Below are 18475 nucleotides of genomic sequence, written 5' to 3' on the forward strand. Positions count from 1 at the left end.
CAGGATCGTGCAAAAAGCAAGAGAGTTCCAGAAAAACATCTATTTATGCTTTATTGACTATACCAAAGCCTTTGTGTGGATCACAATAAACTGTGGAAAATTCTTCAAGAGATGGGAATACCAGACCACCTGATCTGCCTCTTGAGAAACCTGTATGCAGGTCAGGAAGCAACAGTTAGAGCTGGACATGGAACAACAGACTGGTTCCAATTTGGAAAAGGAGTACGTCAAGGCTGTATATTGTCACCCTGCTTATTTAACTTATGCAGAGTACATCATGAGAAACTGGGCTGGAAGAAGCATAAGCTGGAATCAAAATTGCTAGGAGAAATATCAATAACCTCAGATATGCAGATGACACCACCCTTATGGCAGAAAGTGAAGAGGAACTAAAGAGCCTTTTTGATGAAAGTGAAAGAGGAGAGTGAAGAAGTTGGCCTAAAGCTCAACATTCAGAAAACGAAGATCATGGCATCTGGTTCCATCACTTCATGGGAAATAGATGGGGAAACAGTGGAAACAGTGTCAGACTTTATTTTTTTGGGCTCCAAAGTCACTGCAGATGGTGACTGCAGCCATGAAATTAAAAGATGTGTACTCCTTGGAAGGAAAGTTATGACCAACCTAGATAGCATATTCAAAAGCAGAGACATTACTTTGCCAACAAAGGTCCGTCTAGTCAAGGCTATGGTTTTTCCAGTGGTCATGTATGGATGTGAGAGTTGGACTGTGAAGAAAACTGAGTGCCAAAGAATTGATGCTTTTGAACTGTGGTGTTGGATAAGATTCTTGAGAGTCCCTTGGACTGCAAGGAGATCCAACCAGTCCATCCTAAAGGAGATCAGTCCTCGGTGTTCATTGGAAGGACTGATGCTGAAGCTGAAACTCCAGTACTTTGGCCACCTTACGGGAAGAGTTGACTCATTGGAAAAGACCCTGATGCTGGGAGGGATTGGGGGCAGAAGGAGAAGGGGACGACAGAGGATGAGATGGCTGGATGGCATCACCGACTCGATGGACATGAGTTTGAGTGAACTCCGGGAGTTGGTGATGGACAGAGAGGCCTGGCGTGCTGTGATTCATGGGGTTGCAAAGAGTCAGACACGACTGAGCGACTGAAATGAAACTTGTTTTCAAATTTCTGCTTAGTATAATTGCAAAGCAAGAAAAATTTTAAGAAACGTTATATTCTAACAGTGCTTAAGTATTTCAACTTTATCAGGAAGATTTCTGGTCATCCATTTACTTGAGAAACTTAGGCTGTAATGATATATTTTAGAATAACATTGTTAACGTATATGTATCTTTTTCTTAAAAGCCAGAATATCATTTTGAAAGATGTTTACTTTATGTTTAATCCTCTTTACTAAAACTGAAACAAATGCAAGTCTCTTGGTACAGTAATAGGCATGTAGTGGTATCTTTCCATGGTCTTAATATTCATTTCCCTAATAGCAAATGATGTTGAGTGTCTTTTCATGAGCTTAGTTGCTATTCATATATCTTCTTTGGGGGAAGTGTCCAAATTCTTTCTCACTTTTAAACTGGGTTATTTAGTTTTGAGAGTTCTTTTACATTTTATACATTCTGGATATGTCTGTTATTGAATATATGATTTGCAAATATTTCCGTTGCATATGTAGCTTGTTCATTCTCTTGAAAGTGTTTTTGGCAAAGAAAATGATTTTAAATTTAGACTGTTTTCTTTTATGGATCATACTATTGGTCTTATTTCTAAGAACTCTTTGCTTACTGTAGTTCATGAAGGTATTGTTGTATGTTTTCTTCTAAAAGTTTGATAGTTTTATGTTTTGCATTTAAGGTTATAATCCATTTTGAGTTAATTATTTTATGAGGTGTGAGGTTTAGGTCAAGGTTCTTTTTTTTCTTTGCATGCTATGCTATGCTACGCTAAGTCACTTCAGTCGTGTCCGACTCTGTGTGACCCCATAGACGGCAGCCACCAGGCTCCCCCGTCCCTGGGATTCTCTAGGCAAGAACACTGGAGTGGGTTGCCATTTCCTTCTCCAGTGCATGAAAGTGAAAAGTGAAAGTGAAGTCGCTCAGTCATGTCCGACTCTTAGCGACCCCATGGACTGCAGCCTACCAGGCTCCTCCATCCATGGGATTTTCCAGGCAAGAGTACTGGAGTGGAGTGCCATTGCCTTCTCCGTTTCTTTGCATACGGATGACCAGATATTCTTTTTTTTTGTTTGTTTGTTTTACATGCTGCTATATTTATTTATTTTTCTTCTTATATGATATCATACATGTTTTAATGCCATTCTCCCAAATCATCCCCCCATGCCCCTGCCACAGAGTCCAAAAGACTGTTCTATACATCTGTGTCTCTTTTGCTGTCTCACATACAGGGTGGTCGTTACCATCTTTCTAAATTCCATATATATGCGTTAGTATACTGTATTGGTGTTTTTCTTTGTGGCTGGCTTCACTCTGTATAATTGGCTCCAGTTTCATCCACCTCATTAGAACTGATTCAAATGGATTCTTTTTAATGGCTGAGTAATACTCCATTGTGTATATGTACCACTGCTTTCTTATCCATTCATCTGCTGATGGACATCTAGGTTGCTTCCATGTCCTGGCTATTATAAACAGTGCTGCGATGAACATTGGGGTACATGTGTCTCTTTCAATTCTGGTTTCCTTGGTGTGTATGCCCAGCCAGAAACTATAAAAATCTTAGAGGTGAACATAGGCAAAACACTCTCCGACATACATCACAGCAGGATCCTCTATGACCCACCTCCCAGAATATTGGAAATAAAAGCAAAAATAAACAAATGGGACCTAATTAAAATGAAAAGCTTCTGCACAACAAAAGAAACTATAAGCAAGGTGAAAAGACAGCCTTCAGAATGGGAGAAAATAATAGCAAATGAAGCAACTGACAAACAAGTAATCTCAAAATATACAAGCAACTCCTGCAGCTCAATTCCAGAAACATAAACGACCCAATCAAAAAATGGACCAAAGAACTAAGTAGATATTTCTCCAAAGAAGACATACAGATGGCTAACAAACACATGAAAAGATGCTCAACATCACTCATAATCAGAGAAGTGCAAATCAAAACCACAATAAGGTTAGGGTTAGGGCCATTTCACGCCAGTCAGAATGGCTGCGATCCAAAAGTCTACAAGCAATAAATGCTGGAGAGGGTGTGGAGAAAAGGGAACCCTCTTACACTGTTGGTGGGAATGCAAACTATTACAGCCACTATGGAGAAGAGTGTGGAGATTCCTTAAAAAACTGGAAATAGAACTGCCATATGACCAAATATTCTAACAGTAATGTTTATTTCAAAGACCATGTTCCACTGAACTACTTTTAAACTTTTGTCAACGATCAAACAGCTGTATTTGTGTGGGATTATTTTTGGACTTTCTTTTTTGTTCCATTGATCTATGTGTCTGTCTTTTTGCAAGTGCCACATTATCCTGATTATTATAGCTTCATAATAAGTCTTAAAATCAGGAGTTTGACCTTCAACTTTGCCATCTTTTCCAAAATTATTTGAAACTGTTCTAGCTCCTTTACTCTTTCATATAAAGTTTATAATCATCTTATCTATGTCCAAAAAATACTGTTGGAATTTTGATAGGGATGTTGTTAAATCTATAGGTCACTTTGGGGAGTGTTGACATCTTTACTAGGTTGGATCTTCCAGTCTATGAACGCAGTGTCTTTACTTTTATGTCTTCCTTTATTTCTTCCATCGCTCTTTCATAGATTTCAGCATATAGATCCTATGCATGCTTTGTTATATTTATACATAAGAATTTCATTTTGGGGATCTATTTTAAGTGATATTTAAAAGAATTTCAATTTCCAATTGCTCATGGCATTTATATAGGAATATGATTGATTTTTTGTGTTGACCTCGTATCCTGCTGAACTTGCTGAATTCACTTAGTTCTAGGAGCTTGTGTGTGTGTGTGTATAGATTTTCTAGACTACTGTGTCATCTGCTAATAGGGACTGTTTTATTTCTTCCTTTCCAGTCCGTATGCCTTTTCTTTTCTTTTCTTGGCTTATTACTTTAATTAAGGTTTCTAGCACAATATGGTAAATCAACTATATTTCTTTTTTTTTTAATTTTATTTTATTTTTAAACTTTACATAATTGTATTAGTTTTGCCAAATATCAAAATGAATCTGCCACAGGTATACATGTGTTCCCCATCCTGAACCCTCCTCCCTCCTCCCTCCCCATACCATCCCTCTGGGTCGTCCCAGTGCACTAGCCCCAAGCATCCAGTATCCTGCATCGAACCTGGACTGGCAACTCGTTTCTTACATGATATTATACATGTTTCAATGCCATTCTCCCAAATCTTCCCACCCTCTCCTCTCCCATAGAGTCCATAAGACTGTTCTATACATCAGTGTCTCTTTTGCTGTCTCGTACACAGAAGACCTTATATTAAAACAGATATAAAAAAAAGATTTCCTGTATTATGGTAAAAATTATCAGTGGGAGAGGACATCCTTACCTTGTTCCTAATCTTAGAGGGAAAGCATTCAGTCTCCCACCATTAAGTATGTGTTAGCTGTAGTTTATTTTTCTTTTTTAGTAATTCCCTTTAATAGGTTCGGGAGGTTCTATTCATAGTTTACTTAGTTTTTTAAAAAAAATTGACAGTGGATGTTAGATTTTGTCAAATTATCTTTCTGTGTCTATTGAGAGAATAAAACGGTTTTTCTGACTTAATAGTATGGTAAATTATATTGCTTTCTTCCCCTTCAAACAGTGAACTGGTTTTGCATTCTGGGATGAAAAACACTTGGTAATGATATATTATCTATTTTATGTATTTGTGCACAAAATTTGCTACTGTTTTGTTGAGGATTTTTATATTGGTGTTATGAGGGATATTGGCCTGTAGTTTTGTTTTCTTATAATGTCTTTGTCTGGTTTTAGCATTAGGAAAATATTGACCTTTTAAAAAGAGTTATGAAATATTCCTTCCTCTTCTTTTTCTTCAAGATGCTGGATAGAATAGGTATTATTTCTTAGATGTTTGTAAAATTTGCCAGTGAAACCATCTGCTCCATTGAGTTTTCTTTGGTGGAAAGTTTGTTTTTAATATGAAAATTTAACTTTAAAAAATAGATATAGTGTTTATTGATTTCTGCTTATGTGTGTTTTGGTAGTTTGTATCAATGGCAGAAAGTGAAGAAGAACTAAAAAGCCTCCTGATGAGGGTAAAAGAGGAGAGTGAAAAAACTGGCTTGAAACTCAACATTCAGAAAACTAAGATCATGGCATCCAGTCCCATCACCTCATGGCAAATAGAAGGGGAAAAATTGGAAGCAGTGAAGGATTTTCTTTTCTTGGGCTCCAAAATCACTGTGGATGGTGACTGCAGCCATGAAATTAAAAGATGTTTACTCAGGGAAAGCTCTGACAAACCTAGACAGTATATTAAAATCAGACACATCACTTTGCGAACAAAGGTCCATATAGTCAAAGCTATGATTTTTCCAGTAGTCATGTACAGATGTGAGAATTGGACCATAAAAAAGGCTGAGCATTGAAGAATTGATGCTTTCCAATTGTGGTGTTGGAGAAGACTCTTGAGAGTCCCTTGGACTTTAAGGAGATCAAGCCAGTCAGTCCTCAAGGAAATCAGGCCTGAATATTCATTGGAAGGACTGTTGCTGAAACTGAAGCTTCAGTACTTTGGCAACTTGATGCAAAGAGCTGATTCACTGGAAAAGAGCCTGATACTGGGAAGGATTGAAGGCAAAAGGAGAAAGGTGCAGCAGAGAAGTGATGGCTAGATAGCATCACCAACATTCTGGACATGAATTTGAGCAAAGTCTGGGAGGTAGTAGAGGACAGAGGAGCCTGGCATGCTACAATCTGTTGGGGTCACAATGAGTCAGTCGGTCATGACTTGTGACTGAACAACAACAAATCTTTTAAGGAATTGGTCCATTTAATCTAATTTATTGAATTCATGGGCATAGATAATTCCTCATATTTTTAAAAAAGTACGCTTTTAATGTCAGTGGAATCTGTAGTGATGTCTTCCATTTTGTTCATTATATTGGTTATTTGTGTCTATTCCTTTTTCCCCCTGGTTTGAGGTATATCAATATTATTGATCGTTTCAAAGAGCCATCTTTTTATTGATTTCTGCTTTAATAATTTTCTTCTATCTTCTGTTTGCTTTAGATTTAATCTTTTTTTTTTTTAATCTAGTTAAGGTGGAAGCTTAGGTTACTGATTTTAGATCTTTTTTCTTTCTTAATATATGCATTTAATGCTATACATTTCCCTTTAAGCTCTGCCTTCTCTGTCTCCTACAAATTTTATGTTGTATTTTTATTTCGTTAAAAACTTTAAAAAATTTCCTTTGCAACTTCTTCATTAATCCCATGGTTATTTTAAAGTGCATTAATTTCTGATGTTTGAGTGTTTTCCAGGTGTCTCTTTAATTTAGTTCAGTTTTAGTCTGAGGACCTTTGTATAATTTCTGTGCTTTTAAATTTGGGGAGGTTTCTTTTATAGCCCAGATTAGTATCTCTTTTAGTGAATGTTCAGTGTGCATATACGGCAACTCTGTATTTTGCTCTTGTTGAAGTGTTTTCTACTTCATTAGGTTAACTTGATTGGTAATGCTTTTCAGGTCATCTCTAAATTTTCTGAGTTCCTGCCTACATTTTCTATTACTCACTATAGAAGGGAATTGACATTTCCAACCTAAATTGGGGTGTGTCTCTTTCTCCTTATGTGTCTGTTTTGCTTTATATATTTATTTCATACACATTTAGGATTTCTGTGTCAAGAAGAGAGGAGTGATCTTAGTTGAGTCTACTCTCTTTAGCTAATGCAGTGCCCCAAAGGGGCTGACAGCCATCTATTGAAGGCACTCTCAGAAATTAGGATAATAAATCCTTTATTTTTGAAGGAGGATCTGGACATCATAGCACCTACCAGAGAAGTAATCAGGTTTTCTGTTTGAATCTGTTTTAGTATGTTTTCATAGGAATTGGTCTGTTTTGTTAACTTTCAAATTCATTGGTATAAAATTGTTCTTAACCTCTTCCGATTTTTAATGTATACTTTATAGTTAGATCTTCTTTATCATTTCTGATGTTTGTTATTTCTGCCTGCTTTGTTTTCCTTGACAGAGGCTCTTGGGACAGCCTATAGCCAATAACTGATGAATGTGGTGGGTATAAATGCCCAGCCTTCTTACCCTAACTTAGGACAGGTTAGGAAACAGAGGTAGGCATCCTATCTCAATACTCACTGTAGCACTGTATGAGGCATTTCACTGAGAATGCATCACAACTTGATTTCTACCTCTGCCCAGTTTTGCTTCCTTCCTTTCTTCAGTACAAGTGTTGACCAAGAGCACTCCTAATCTATTATCTGTTTTATTAGTCTTTTAAAATAACTGGCTAGGTGATGCAAATAGGCTGCAAGTCGTCACAAGGGCTGGTTAACTTTAATTCACTATTTTTTGACTGTGGTAGGTCTTTTTTTTAAATTTATTTTAATTGGAGGCTAATTACTTTACAATATTGTATTGGTTTTGCCATACATCAACATTAATCTGCCACAGGTGTATGTGTTCCCCATCCTGAACCCCCCTCCCACCTCCCTCCCCATACCATCCCTCTGGGTCATCCCAATTCACTATTTTTGACTGTGCTAGGTCTTCATTGCTGTGCTGGCTTTTCTCTAGTTGCGGTGAGTAGGGGCTAATCTCTAGTTGCAGTGCTTAGGCTTCTCATTGGGAAGCACTGCCCTAGAGCATGTTGGTATCAGTAATTGTGGCTCCTGGGCTGTAGTGCACAGGCTCAATAGTTGTGGCTTAGCTGCTCTGTAGCATGTGGGATCTTCCCCAACCAGGGACTGAACACATATTCCCTGCATTGGCAGACAGATTCTCTACCATTGACCTGCCAGGGAAGCTCATTAGTTCACTGTTATACTAAGGAGTTACCACTTTGCCAACAAAGGTTTGTCTAGTCAAGGCTATGGTTTTTCCTGTGGTCATGTGTGGATGTGAGAGTTGGACTGTGAAGAAGGCTGAGTGCCGAAGAATTGATGCTTTTGAACTGTGGTGTTGGAGAAGACTCTTGAGAGTCCCTTGGACTGCAAGGCGATCCAGCCAGTCCATTCTGAAGGAGATGAGCCCTGGGATTTCTTTGGAAGGAATGATGCTAAAGCTGAAACTCCAGTACTTTGGCCACCTTATGTGAAGAGTTGACTCACTGGAAAAGACTCTGATGCTGGGAGGGATTGGGGGCAGGAGGAGAAGGGGATGACAGAGGATGAGATGGCTGGATGGCATCACTGACTCGATGGACGTGAGTCTGAGTGAACTCCGGGAGTTGGTGATGGACAGGGAGGCCTGGCGTGCTGCGATTCATGGGGTCGCAAAGAGTCGGACACGACTGAGCAACTGATCTGATCTGATCCTAGCTTATTTAAAATCCCATTTAAAACCCTAAAAGATGATCCTCTTAAAGTACTACATTCAATATGTCAGCATATTTGGAAAAATCAACAATGGCCATAGGACTGGAAAAGGTCAGTTTTTATTCCAATCCCAAAGAAGGGCAATGCCGAAGAATGTTCAAACTAGTGTACAGTTGCTCTCATTTCACATGCTAGCAAGGTTATGCTCAAAATCCTTCAATCTAGGCTTCAGCAGTTCATAAACTGAGATAATTTCCAGGTGTGCAAACTGGTTTTTAAGAGGCAGAGGCACAGAGATCAAATTGCTAAGCAAGGGAATTCTAGAAAAACATCTACTTCATTGATCATGTGAAAGTCTTTGGCTGTGTGGATCACAACAAACTGTGGAAAATTCTTCAAGAGATGGGAATACCAGACCACCTTACCTGTCTCCTGAGAAATCTGTATGAGTCAAGAATCAACAGTTAGAACTGGACATGGAACAACTGACTGGTTCAAAATTGGAAAAGGACTACTGTATATTGTCACCCTGCTTATTTAACTTCTATGCAGAGTATATTATGCAAAATGCTAGGCTGGATGAATCACAAACTGGAATCAAAACTTCTGGGAGGTAATCAACAACCTCAGATCTGCAGATGATACCACTCTAATGGCAGAAAGTGAAGAGGAACTAAAGAGCCTCTTGATGAGGGTGAGAGAGGAGAGAGTGAAAAAGCTGGCTTAAAACTCAACATTCAAAAAACTAAGATCATGGCATCCAGTCCTATCACTTCATGGCAAATAGATGGGGAAAAAAGTGGAAATAGTGATAGATTTTATCTTCCTAGGCTGCAGAAAAACTGCAGATGGTGGTGACAGCCATGAAATTAGAAGATACTTGCTCCTTAGAAGGAAAGCTATGACAAACCTAGATTGTGTATTAAAAAGCAGAGACATCACTTTGCTCACAGTCTGTAGAGTCAAACCTATGGTTTTTCCAGTAGTCATATATGGATGTGAGAGTTGGACCATAAAGAAGGCTGAGCACCAAAGAATTGTTTTCCAATTGTGGTACTGGAGAAGTCTCTTGAGTCCCTTGAACTGCAAGGAGATCAAACCAATGAATCCTAAAGGAAGTTAACCCTGAATATTCATTGGAAGGACTGATGCTGAAGCTCCAATATTTTAGCCACCAATGCGAAGAGCCGACTCAGAAAAAACCCTGCTGTTGGGAAAGATTGAAGGCAAAAGGAGAAGGGGGTGGCAGAGGATGAGATGGTTAGGTAGCATCACTGACTCAATGCACATGAATTTGAGCGATCTCCAGGAGATAGTAGGGGACAGGGGAGCCTGGCATGCTGCAGTCCATGAGGTCACAGAGTCGGACAGGACTTAGCAGCTGAACAAAAATCATAACTTAAGCCTCAGTAATCAGGGTCTCTTGGACACATTTCAAGTTTTTGAGTTTTGAGTAGTCAGTTCTAGCTATTTGTAAAAATTAGTATTTCCTGACTTTTATTCTTTAAGATCTTCTAAAGAACAAAAGGAAAAAAAAATTGAAACATGGAATAAAACTCATTTTTTTTGCAATTACTATATGAATTCACTGGACCTTTGTATAAATCTGTCTTAATTTATCTTGGTGATCTTATTTTTAGTGATATGTAAAATTATTTTTAGTTTTTCCAAAATAATCTAGTATCCTTAGTGATTTTATTTTTCTTCTATCTTGAAACATTTTGCTATTGGATTTCTCTGCTTGAAAAGGCTGTATCTTTGATGCCAGTTCATTTTTACCTTTGCTGGTTTAGTAACCATTGTCTTTAGTAGAGATGCACGTCACAGATTTATGGATATTTAATCTGAGGGTGAATCTCTAGGTATATCTAGTTGTAATAGCTTCCTACTGTATCAAGAGTAGGGAGAGTATAAAAAGTATGTTCATAAGTTATTATCTTTAATCCTGAGGCCTTCTTGGAGAAACTATTTGAGAATTAAGTTTCTGAAAATAGTTTTTTTGGCTGGTAGATGGAGAAATATAAAGGGTTAGTCCAAATAAATGGTGTGTTAACAACAATGTATTTATTGTATTTGCAAGTATAGGTATGTCTTGGAGATATTATGGGTTTGGTTCCAGACCACCCCAATGAAGAGAATATCATGGTAAAGCAAGTCTCATGAACTTTTTTGGTTTCTCATTGTTTACACTATATTGCAGTCTATACAGTATAGCATTATGTAATAGCATTATGTCTTTTTAAAGACACTGTACATCCTAGGGACTTCCCTGTGGTTAAGACTCCATGTTTCCAATGCAGGGGATGAAGGTTGGACCCCTGATCAGGGAACTAAGATCCCACATACCCCATGGTGTGGCAAAAAATAAATTAAAAAAAAAAACAGCAAAAAAGAAAAAGACAATGTACATACCTTAAGAATACAAAAAACAAACCCCAGTTATAATAGTAATGTAAAAAAAAAAAATCACTGATCACAAGTCACTATAACGATAATGTAAAAATTTGTAATATTGCAAGAATTACCAAAATGTGACACAGAGACATCAAGTGAGCAAATGCTGTTGGAAAATGGCACCAATAGACTTACTCAATGCAGGGTTGCCACAAACATCCAGTTTTTAAAACAACAAAATATTTGTGAAATGCGGTAAACTGAAGCACAGTAAAAAAAAGTTTGCATGTGATTGTTATCTTCAAATGGTTATTAAGTCTTGATTACTCCTAGTTCCCCAGAGGAGGAGGATTATGTAAGTATAGGTCAGTGGAAGAGAGTCAAAATGTTAAGTTATTGTTTGTCTCTGCAATGGGAAGTGGGAGAGAAGAAAAGAACCAGCACTTTTCAAGTATCTTCTGTGCACATATTGCTACTTAAAACTCAAAATAGTTTTTTTAGGGTGGGTACCACTCAGTATGAAACCAGAGCTCAAAGAGGTAAAGTGATTGACTAAAAGTCACAAAATGGGAGTTAGGCTCTGAATCCTGATTAGTTTGACCTCAAAGTCTTGTGCTCTTTCCACTACACTCTTGAACAGTGTGTGTGCTGACCTTCTACACAAATATCCAAGTGTAACTTTCTTGTTGGGTTTCTGTATCTGAGATTCTGCATGTGCAGATTCAACCAACTGTGTACTACTGCAGTACGTAAGTACTGAAAAACCCACTTTTAAGAGGACTTGTGCAGTTCAAACCCATTTTGCTCAAGGGTCAGCTGTATTTAATTCAGCTGACCCTTGTGACATTTACTTGCCGTCCCTTAATGAGTGGCATTGATGTTGCATTGAAGGTTAGTATCAAGATACAGAAACAAAAAGTCACTGATTGTATTTTTGTCATTAATATTTCATTTGCCTGTAACACTATTCCTCATAGACTCTGACTGCAATGAGTTTTAAAACTCATGCTGTATCAGATAATAGATACTAAACCTACCTGTCTTTAAGGACAGTGTAAAACAGAGCCTGGCACAGTGTTGTAGGCTGATGAAGGTTTAGTGAATTTAACTGGGTATTATAGTTGGGAGATGCCTGTCTAGCGTGGACCTCATAACCTCTAAGGCTTATCATGGGCCAAAGTAATTATTTACACATTCCCCAAACTACTTTGTTTCAATACAGAATATTTATTAGAAGACTTAGGTAAACAAAGCCATGCTTAGGTACATAAAGTAAACCACTTATACACACGCCATTCTCAGTAAACTGTAAGAAAAAAAAATAACACGAACAAAATTGTTTTCAAACAAGTTTTTATATTTTATATCCATCATATGTTCGTTTGCATGTTAGGAAGTTATTAGCACTGACATATAAACTTAGATGCAACTTTTTGATGAAGTTCACAAAAATTTGCATTGAAGTCTGAATGTAAATTACAGACTCTTACAAGCGTTTGAGAATAGAAATGTGATTGAAGATTTGCATTCCCAGATGTTTCAAGAAATCAAATGCTTTTCACTACCATGTGATAAGGATCTATGTTCAAATGAAAATTACTGGGGCACATTAATTCTTGAAGGGTATTATAATTTTCAGTTAATATAAGAAAGTAATAAACCTTTATATAGGGTGTCAACCATGAAGAGTTTAGGCTTTCCTAAGACTATGATTTCCAAATACCTGAAAAGAAAATCCTATGAAGTCTATATATTTTGATAATTAGTTGCAGAAGTCTGTAAAAAATGATTTAAGAATAATTGTAACGACAACTACCACGTATTGAAACCTTACTCTGTGCTAGGCACCAAGCTATGTACTTTGTATACATTATCCTATCTAATGTATATTATAACTCAACTGTGTAATAGTATTAGCTCTGTTTATAAACAAGAAAACAGGCTTAAGCAGTTAGCCAAGTTCAGCAAACAGCTTGTAAATGGTGTGACCAAGAGTTTAAAGCAAGCCTGACTGTGGTTCCAAAGCCAGAGTACCCAACCACTATATTGTATGACATCAGTGAAAGACCCCTCACCTGCTATCATGAGGGTGAACGGTTAAGAACTTACCTATGATACAGTCACAGAAGTATAATTTGCATTGTTAGACTAAGAAGCAAGACTGATTCAAGTGGAACACAAAAAACCTTGCTCATTTAAATAATTTTTATTTACACGTCTTTTCCCATCATCATTATTCTAATAAGATTATAAATACATAAACACCTGAGTACATGCAACACATTCCACAAAGGGAAAAAAATGTACAGCACAAGTGAAAAAAGAACCAAACTACTGTAAACAAAGTACTTTAAAAAAAGACCTTGTAACACATTCAGGCCATATTTATTTGAACATTTTCCAATAATTACCAAGGGATGTATCATTTATCAGTAATAGTCAAAATCTCCTATTTTATTCTATAAGCCAAGTTTAGCATTTCAGTTAATCAAGTGAATAGCTGTTCCATTATGCAGTAGTAAAGGCAAGTCACATAGCATCAAAATGAAATCGATGAGCTTCTTGTCGTTTTTCTCTATCATCTGCTTTCTGAAAAAGAATTTTAGACTGGTTTATAAATGATAAGAAAATGTCAAAGACTTTCTGAAATATGAAATGGTTAATTAAAAAAGCCCTCAGCAATTAGTAGGTAAAAGTGTGATTTTATTATGCAATAATCTTATGAAATATTTTTATAGTTTACAGTAGTTATTCTATAATTAATGATCTCTTAAATTGAATTTAAAAAACCAACAAGCATTGTTCCTTAAAAGCTTAGTTTGTTATGTATTATTTATTTGAAAGTAGGAGTAAACATTAGATTTTTAAGAATGGAATCAACTATTACATTTTTCCCGTTCTTAATACTGCTGAATCTAATTATATTAAAGTGCATTAATTATTTTGGGGTTAACCTATTGATTTTGCATTGGGATATTGGTTCCTTGACCAGGAATGGAACCTGTGCCCCCTGCAGTGGAAGATGGATTCTTAACTACTCGACCACTAGGTTAAGTCCCATGTACTTGGAATTTTGAGGGATTAGAAAACTCCTCAGTTTTATATCTTGCTCTCATGGAGTTTATTAAAGCCTAGAATGAAAAACATACTAAAAACATACTAAATAACTCTATTTCAGGATAAAAATTGAAAAATGTTACTAAAACATAAGCAGTAACTCTTTCAGGATAAAAGCTGAAAAATGTTACCAAAATTCTGAGAGATTACTTTTGGTTGGCATGATGAAAGGGAAAGCTTTGAAAGACAGCATTTATGGAAATTAAGAGGGACATTCACTATAAGATGGGGGAAGAGCAGGAAAATCCTGGGAAATCTGGCAGGAGCATGGGATGTATGGAAGCAACTAGTAAGAGAAAGGTTGGAAAAGTGTATGGTGGAGTCACAAGAAGACTGTACCATGAAGGCTAGGCTAATGGGTTACACATTTTAGGCAGGGGGTAGGCACCAAAGGTTTTTGAGCAGAGGAGTGACATGATTAAGACTAAAAGATGAGTAATCTGGCAGCATTGTGATAAATGGAGTGGAGGGGAGAGAATGGAATTTGGGAGGACAGGGAGGATGTAACAAGGAGTTGAACTCAACTAAATTAAAGTACTGATGTAAGGAATTCAGAAGTGGAGTCAGCTTCAGAGATTGTATGAAGGCACATACAGCAGGGCAACTGGTAAATCCTGTAGTGAGTAAGAAAGAAACTAGTTTTAAGTTGTTTGTAATCGATCTGGGTAGAAGTGTCATGGTGACAGTTGGAAGGAGGGAGCTTTAGAGAGAGATGAAGGCTGGGAAAGAATGAGGGCAGGAGGAGAAGGGAACAACAGAGGATGAGATGGCTGGATGGCATCACCGACTCAATGGACATGGGTTTGGATGAACTCTGGGAGTTGGTGATGGACAGGGAGGCCTGGCATGCTGCGGTTCATGGGGTCACAAAGAGTCGGACACGACTGAGCGACTGAACTGAAGGCTGGGCATATCTGAGGATAGCTCATGCCATGATTTTAGATAAAACTAAAGTGGCAGGTGATTGCAGCCATGAAATTAAAAGACACTTACTCCTTGGAAGGAAAGTTATGACCAACCTAGACAGCATATTCAAAAGCAGCGACATTACTTTGTCAACAAAGGTCCGTCTAGTCAAGGCTATGCTTTTTCCAGTGGTCATGTATGGATGTGAGAGTTGGACTGTAAAGAAGCTGAGCGCCGAAGAATTGATGCTTTTGAACTGTGGTGTTGAAGACTCTTGAGAGTCCCTTAGACTGCAAGGAGATCCAACCAGTCCATCCTAAAGGAGATCAGTCCTGGGTGTTCATTGGAAGGACTGATGTTGAAACTGAAACTCCAGTAGTTTGGCCACCTGATGCAAAGAACTGAGTCATTGGGAAAGATCCTGATGCTGGGAAAGATTGAGGGCAGGAGGAGAAGGGGACGACAGAGGATGAGATGGTTGGATGGCATCACTGACTCAATGGACATGGGTTTGGGTGGACTCTGGGAGTTGGTGATGGACAGGGAAGCCTGGCATGCTGGGGTTCATGGGGCCGCAAAGAGTCGGACAAGACTGAGTGACTGAAGTGCGCTGAAAGTGGCAGGGGAATGTGTATAAAGAAGAGGGCATAGGGCAGACACTGTGGCAGAAAGAACAGCCAATAGGTGAAAGAGAAGTGGTCCAAGGGGAAGAAGAACCACAGTACCACAGGAAGAGGCAGTTTACAAATATGTATTTCGATCCATTCTTGTATTTAAAACTTTAGTTTTTAGCCACTGTATCATCATTGTGAGTCTGTTTATACTGTAATCAGACCTATTGTAAAATTAATAAAATTAATTTCTTTTCCTTCATAGGTCTAGAGCTATATAATATTTCATACTATGTTCTGAAACTTCAGATGAAAGTAAATTAGGGTCACCTCTGATCCTACCTCTTCTTTTTTAAACATTTATTTTTAATTGGAGGATAATTGCTTTACAGTGTTGTGTTGGTTTCTGCCATGATCTATCTTCTTAAGTTGCAACTGAATATGTAACTTTGTTATCATTTTTTATATGGAAGGAGTGATTTTTTTGGACAGACAAACCTATGAACATTTATTAGAACAATAATATATTCTCTTTCATAGTTAAAACTGGTAACATAAAACAGATGGTAATTTTAGTTAAAAAATGATCATTATAAGCATAACAGTCTAAAGGGAATAGGTGCAAAAAAGGAAGACATCTTTGTGACAAAGAAGCCCTTTTTGGAGAACATTTTTGGAACCTCCTAGTTGTGTAATGAATTCATATACAAATAGAAATTAACTTTTCCTCTTTATATCTAAATAACTAATAAATTTATATGAAAGCCTTTTGTTTCTCCTCATTAACATTATATAAAATTATACGTCTGGAGTTTTGTTTTTAATTATTATTTATGGTGTTATACTATAGAACAGAAATCAGTCTTGTTTAATGCAAAGCATGCCTGGTATTAATAGATGGCAAGGATGTTTATCACCCTGTTACTTCCCACCTAAACTCTCTCTGCTCTAATTGTTTATAAACAGATAGCTACTATTCCCTGGAAGAAAAGTCCATGGCTTTATTATTAACAGTAAATAATGAACACAGGTTCATTTAAGAAATGATTATTGTTCTTAAGGCCATTATGAAATTACTTCTAATTAAGCATTTTGATATACCTGTTGATTTGAGGGTATTCACTTTATTACTTTTGTGTAGTATCAGAATTTTAAAATACATAGTTTTGATTTGTAGGAATCACTGAGACATTAGTAACTTAAGGAGATGAAAGAAATTATCATCAATAATATGGACAGAACTTGAAAAATCAGAAAATCTTAGTCATGTGAAAAAGTTAAAGATAGTTTTTTAATTTAAAAAATGTTAAAAAAGCAACATATTACTATTATAAATAATCAAAGTTTCATTTAAGTGAACAAACCTTTTCCTGCCAATGCAAAATGCCAATTATCGCCAAGATGAAAACACAGACACCAATGAGAGCGATAGCAGTAAGTAGAACAATGTTGCTTGGTGTAAGATACAGTTTGGCACTCCAGCTGTAGATGAAAAGAGAAGAATTAAAATTCCACATTTAACTTAAAAATAACAAAATTCTATTGTGACCAAAAAGCAAAAGTTCTTATTAATTAATAATCAGTTCAGTCATTCATTAATTCTTCCACCTATATCCAATTCATTACAAGTAAAACGAAAGTAATTAAAATTATATAGGGTTAAGAATATTGACAAACCAGCAGAGTTCAGATTTTACTTAAAGAAATGAAACAGAAAAGAATTTTTGATTGAGATGCTTTGATACTTTTCCTTGCTCCTGTGAGAATTATTCTTGAGCAAACTCCAGGAGATAGTCAAGGACAGGGAAGCCTGGCGTGCTGCATACAGTTCATGGAGTTGCAGAGTCAGACACGACTTAGTGACTGAACAACCACCAGCACCTCTATGACAAACTTATTAAGGGTACTTTGGGCAATTTTAGACATTCTTTTTATGTCTTGTTTGACTTGCTGAATTTGAAACCTTGAACTTTAAGGTTAAATTGTCACATGATTTTGATAAGATTTCTGTATCTTAGTTTTTGACCCCTATTCACGTTTACTATGACTAAGTAAAATAACCCTATGTCCCCCAGGTGTAGATAAGTACTTGTGCAAAGTGTCATATTGGAAGGTTTACAATATTACAATGGCACTGTGAGACTTCTTACAAAATGATTTTAGTCCTTCAATGGCAATATACAAGCATTAGCATAAATAATATAACTAGCTCTTTCTTCTAAAACAGTCCACATAAAACCCTCAAAACCCTTGAAAACCATGAAAAACCTAAAACTGAAGTCTGTATCACCAACACTGCAGGTGGTTATATGTAAAGAACTTTTTGTTTTCTCTGAAAATAGATAATGGATATACTTTCATTTTAAATTTTAATAAAGGTAAGAATTATTCTGATAAATTGCAAGCAGTGATTGACTTATTTGGGGATAATTAAATTTACTGATCCGTAAGTTAGCCTCTCGTCAATAAATCTCAAAGTATACCTCAAACTAAAATCAATTTGGTTTTTATTATGTACATAAATTTGAAAGGAACATTTGTTTTTCAGAAAGAGCAAGAGAAACATGAAGAATGTTGAGTTCATTGAATAAAGGCTATAACAGAATTTCCCAGAAACTCAGAGGAAGAAAACCTTAAATACTGTTAATTAGTTGAGGTTAACTATTCTCAGTACCTTACTTCATACTTAAGAAAAAGTCCTTTCATGAGGTTTTTTGGGTGGTTTTAATTTAAAAATAGATTAAAAATGAATAAAGGAATTTTGGTAATAAAAAATACTAAAAGGCCAATACTCAGTTTCTTACTCAGAAGCAGTCATTCTTCTCAGTTTCTTATCTATGTATCTATCTATATATATAAATGTATATGCATAGTTATCTTCTAAAATCACAAATCATTGATTATATATATTCTAAGTGCATTTTCCCTTTATTGTCTTTTATTTTACCACTCTTTTTAAGAGATTGTTCTATGTCATGATATT

The 18475-nt window shown here is 36.6% G+C and overlaps 2 protein-coding genes across 7 annotated transcripts in view; one reads left to right on the plus strand and one right to left on the minus strand.

The window, feature by feature from the left end:
• LOC109572527 (PDZ and LIM domain protein 1-like) overlaps positions 1–18475 on the plus strand; it is a 174905-nt gene that overhangs the window by 95986 nt on the left and 60444 nt on the right. The gene's annotated exons all lie outside the window — the stretch shown is intronic.
• The window catches only part of ITFG1 (integrin alpha FG-GAP repeat containing 1), a 295883-nt gene continuing 289602 nt past the window's right edge, over positions 12195–18475 (minus strand). For both annotated transcript variants that reach the window (XM_070771930.1, XM_019979391.2), the window contains exons 17-18: positions 16857–16974; positions 12195–13447 (exon numbers count right to left, since the gene is read on the minus strand). In XM_070771930.1, the coding sequence (XP_070628031.1) occupies positions 13388–13447; positions 16857–16974 (178 nt within the window). In that variant the 3' untranslated portion in view covers positions 12195–13387. The remainder of the gene's footprint in view (positions 13448–16856; positions 16975–18475) is intronic.

The sequence above is a fragment of the Bos indicus genome, chromosome 18 (assembly GCF_029378745.1).
Source record: "Bos indicus isolate NIAB-ARS_2022 breed Sahiwal x Tharparkar chromosome 18, NIAB-ARS_B.indTharparkar_mat_pri_1.0, whole genome shotgun sequence".
Classification (NCBI taxonomy): domain Eukaryota; kingdom Metazoa; phylum Chordata; class Mammalia; order Artiodactyla; family Bovidae; genus Bos; species Bos indicus.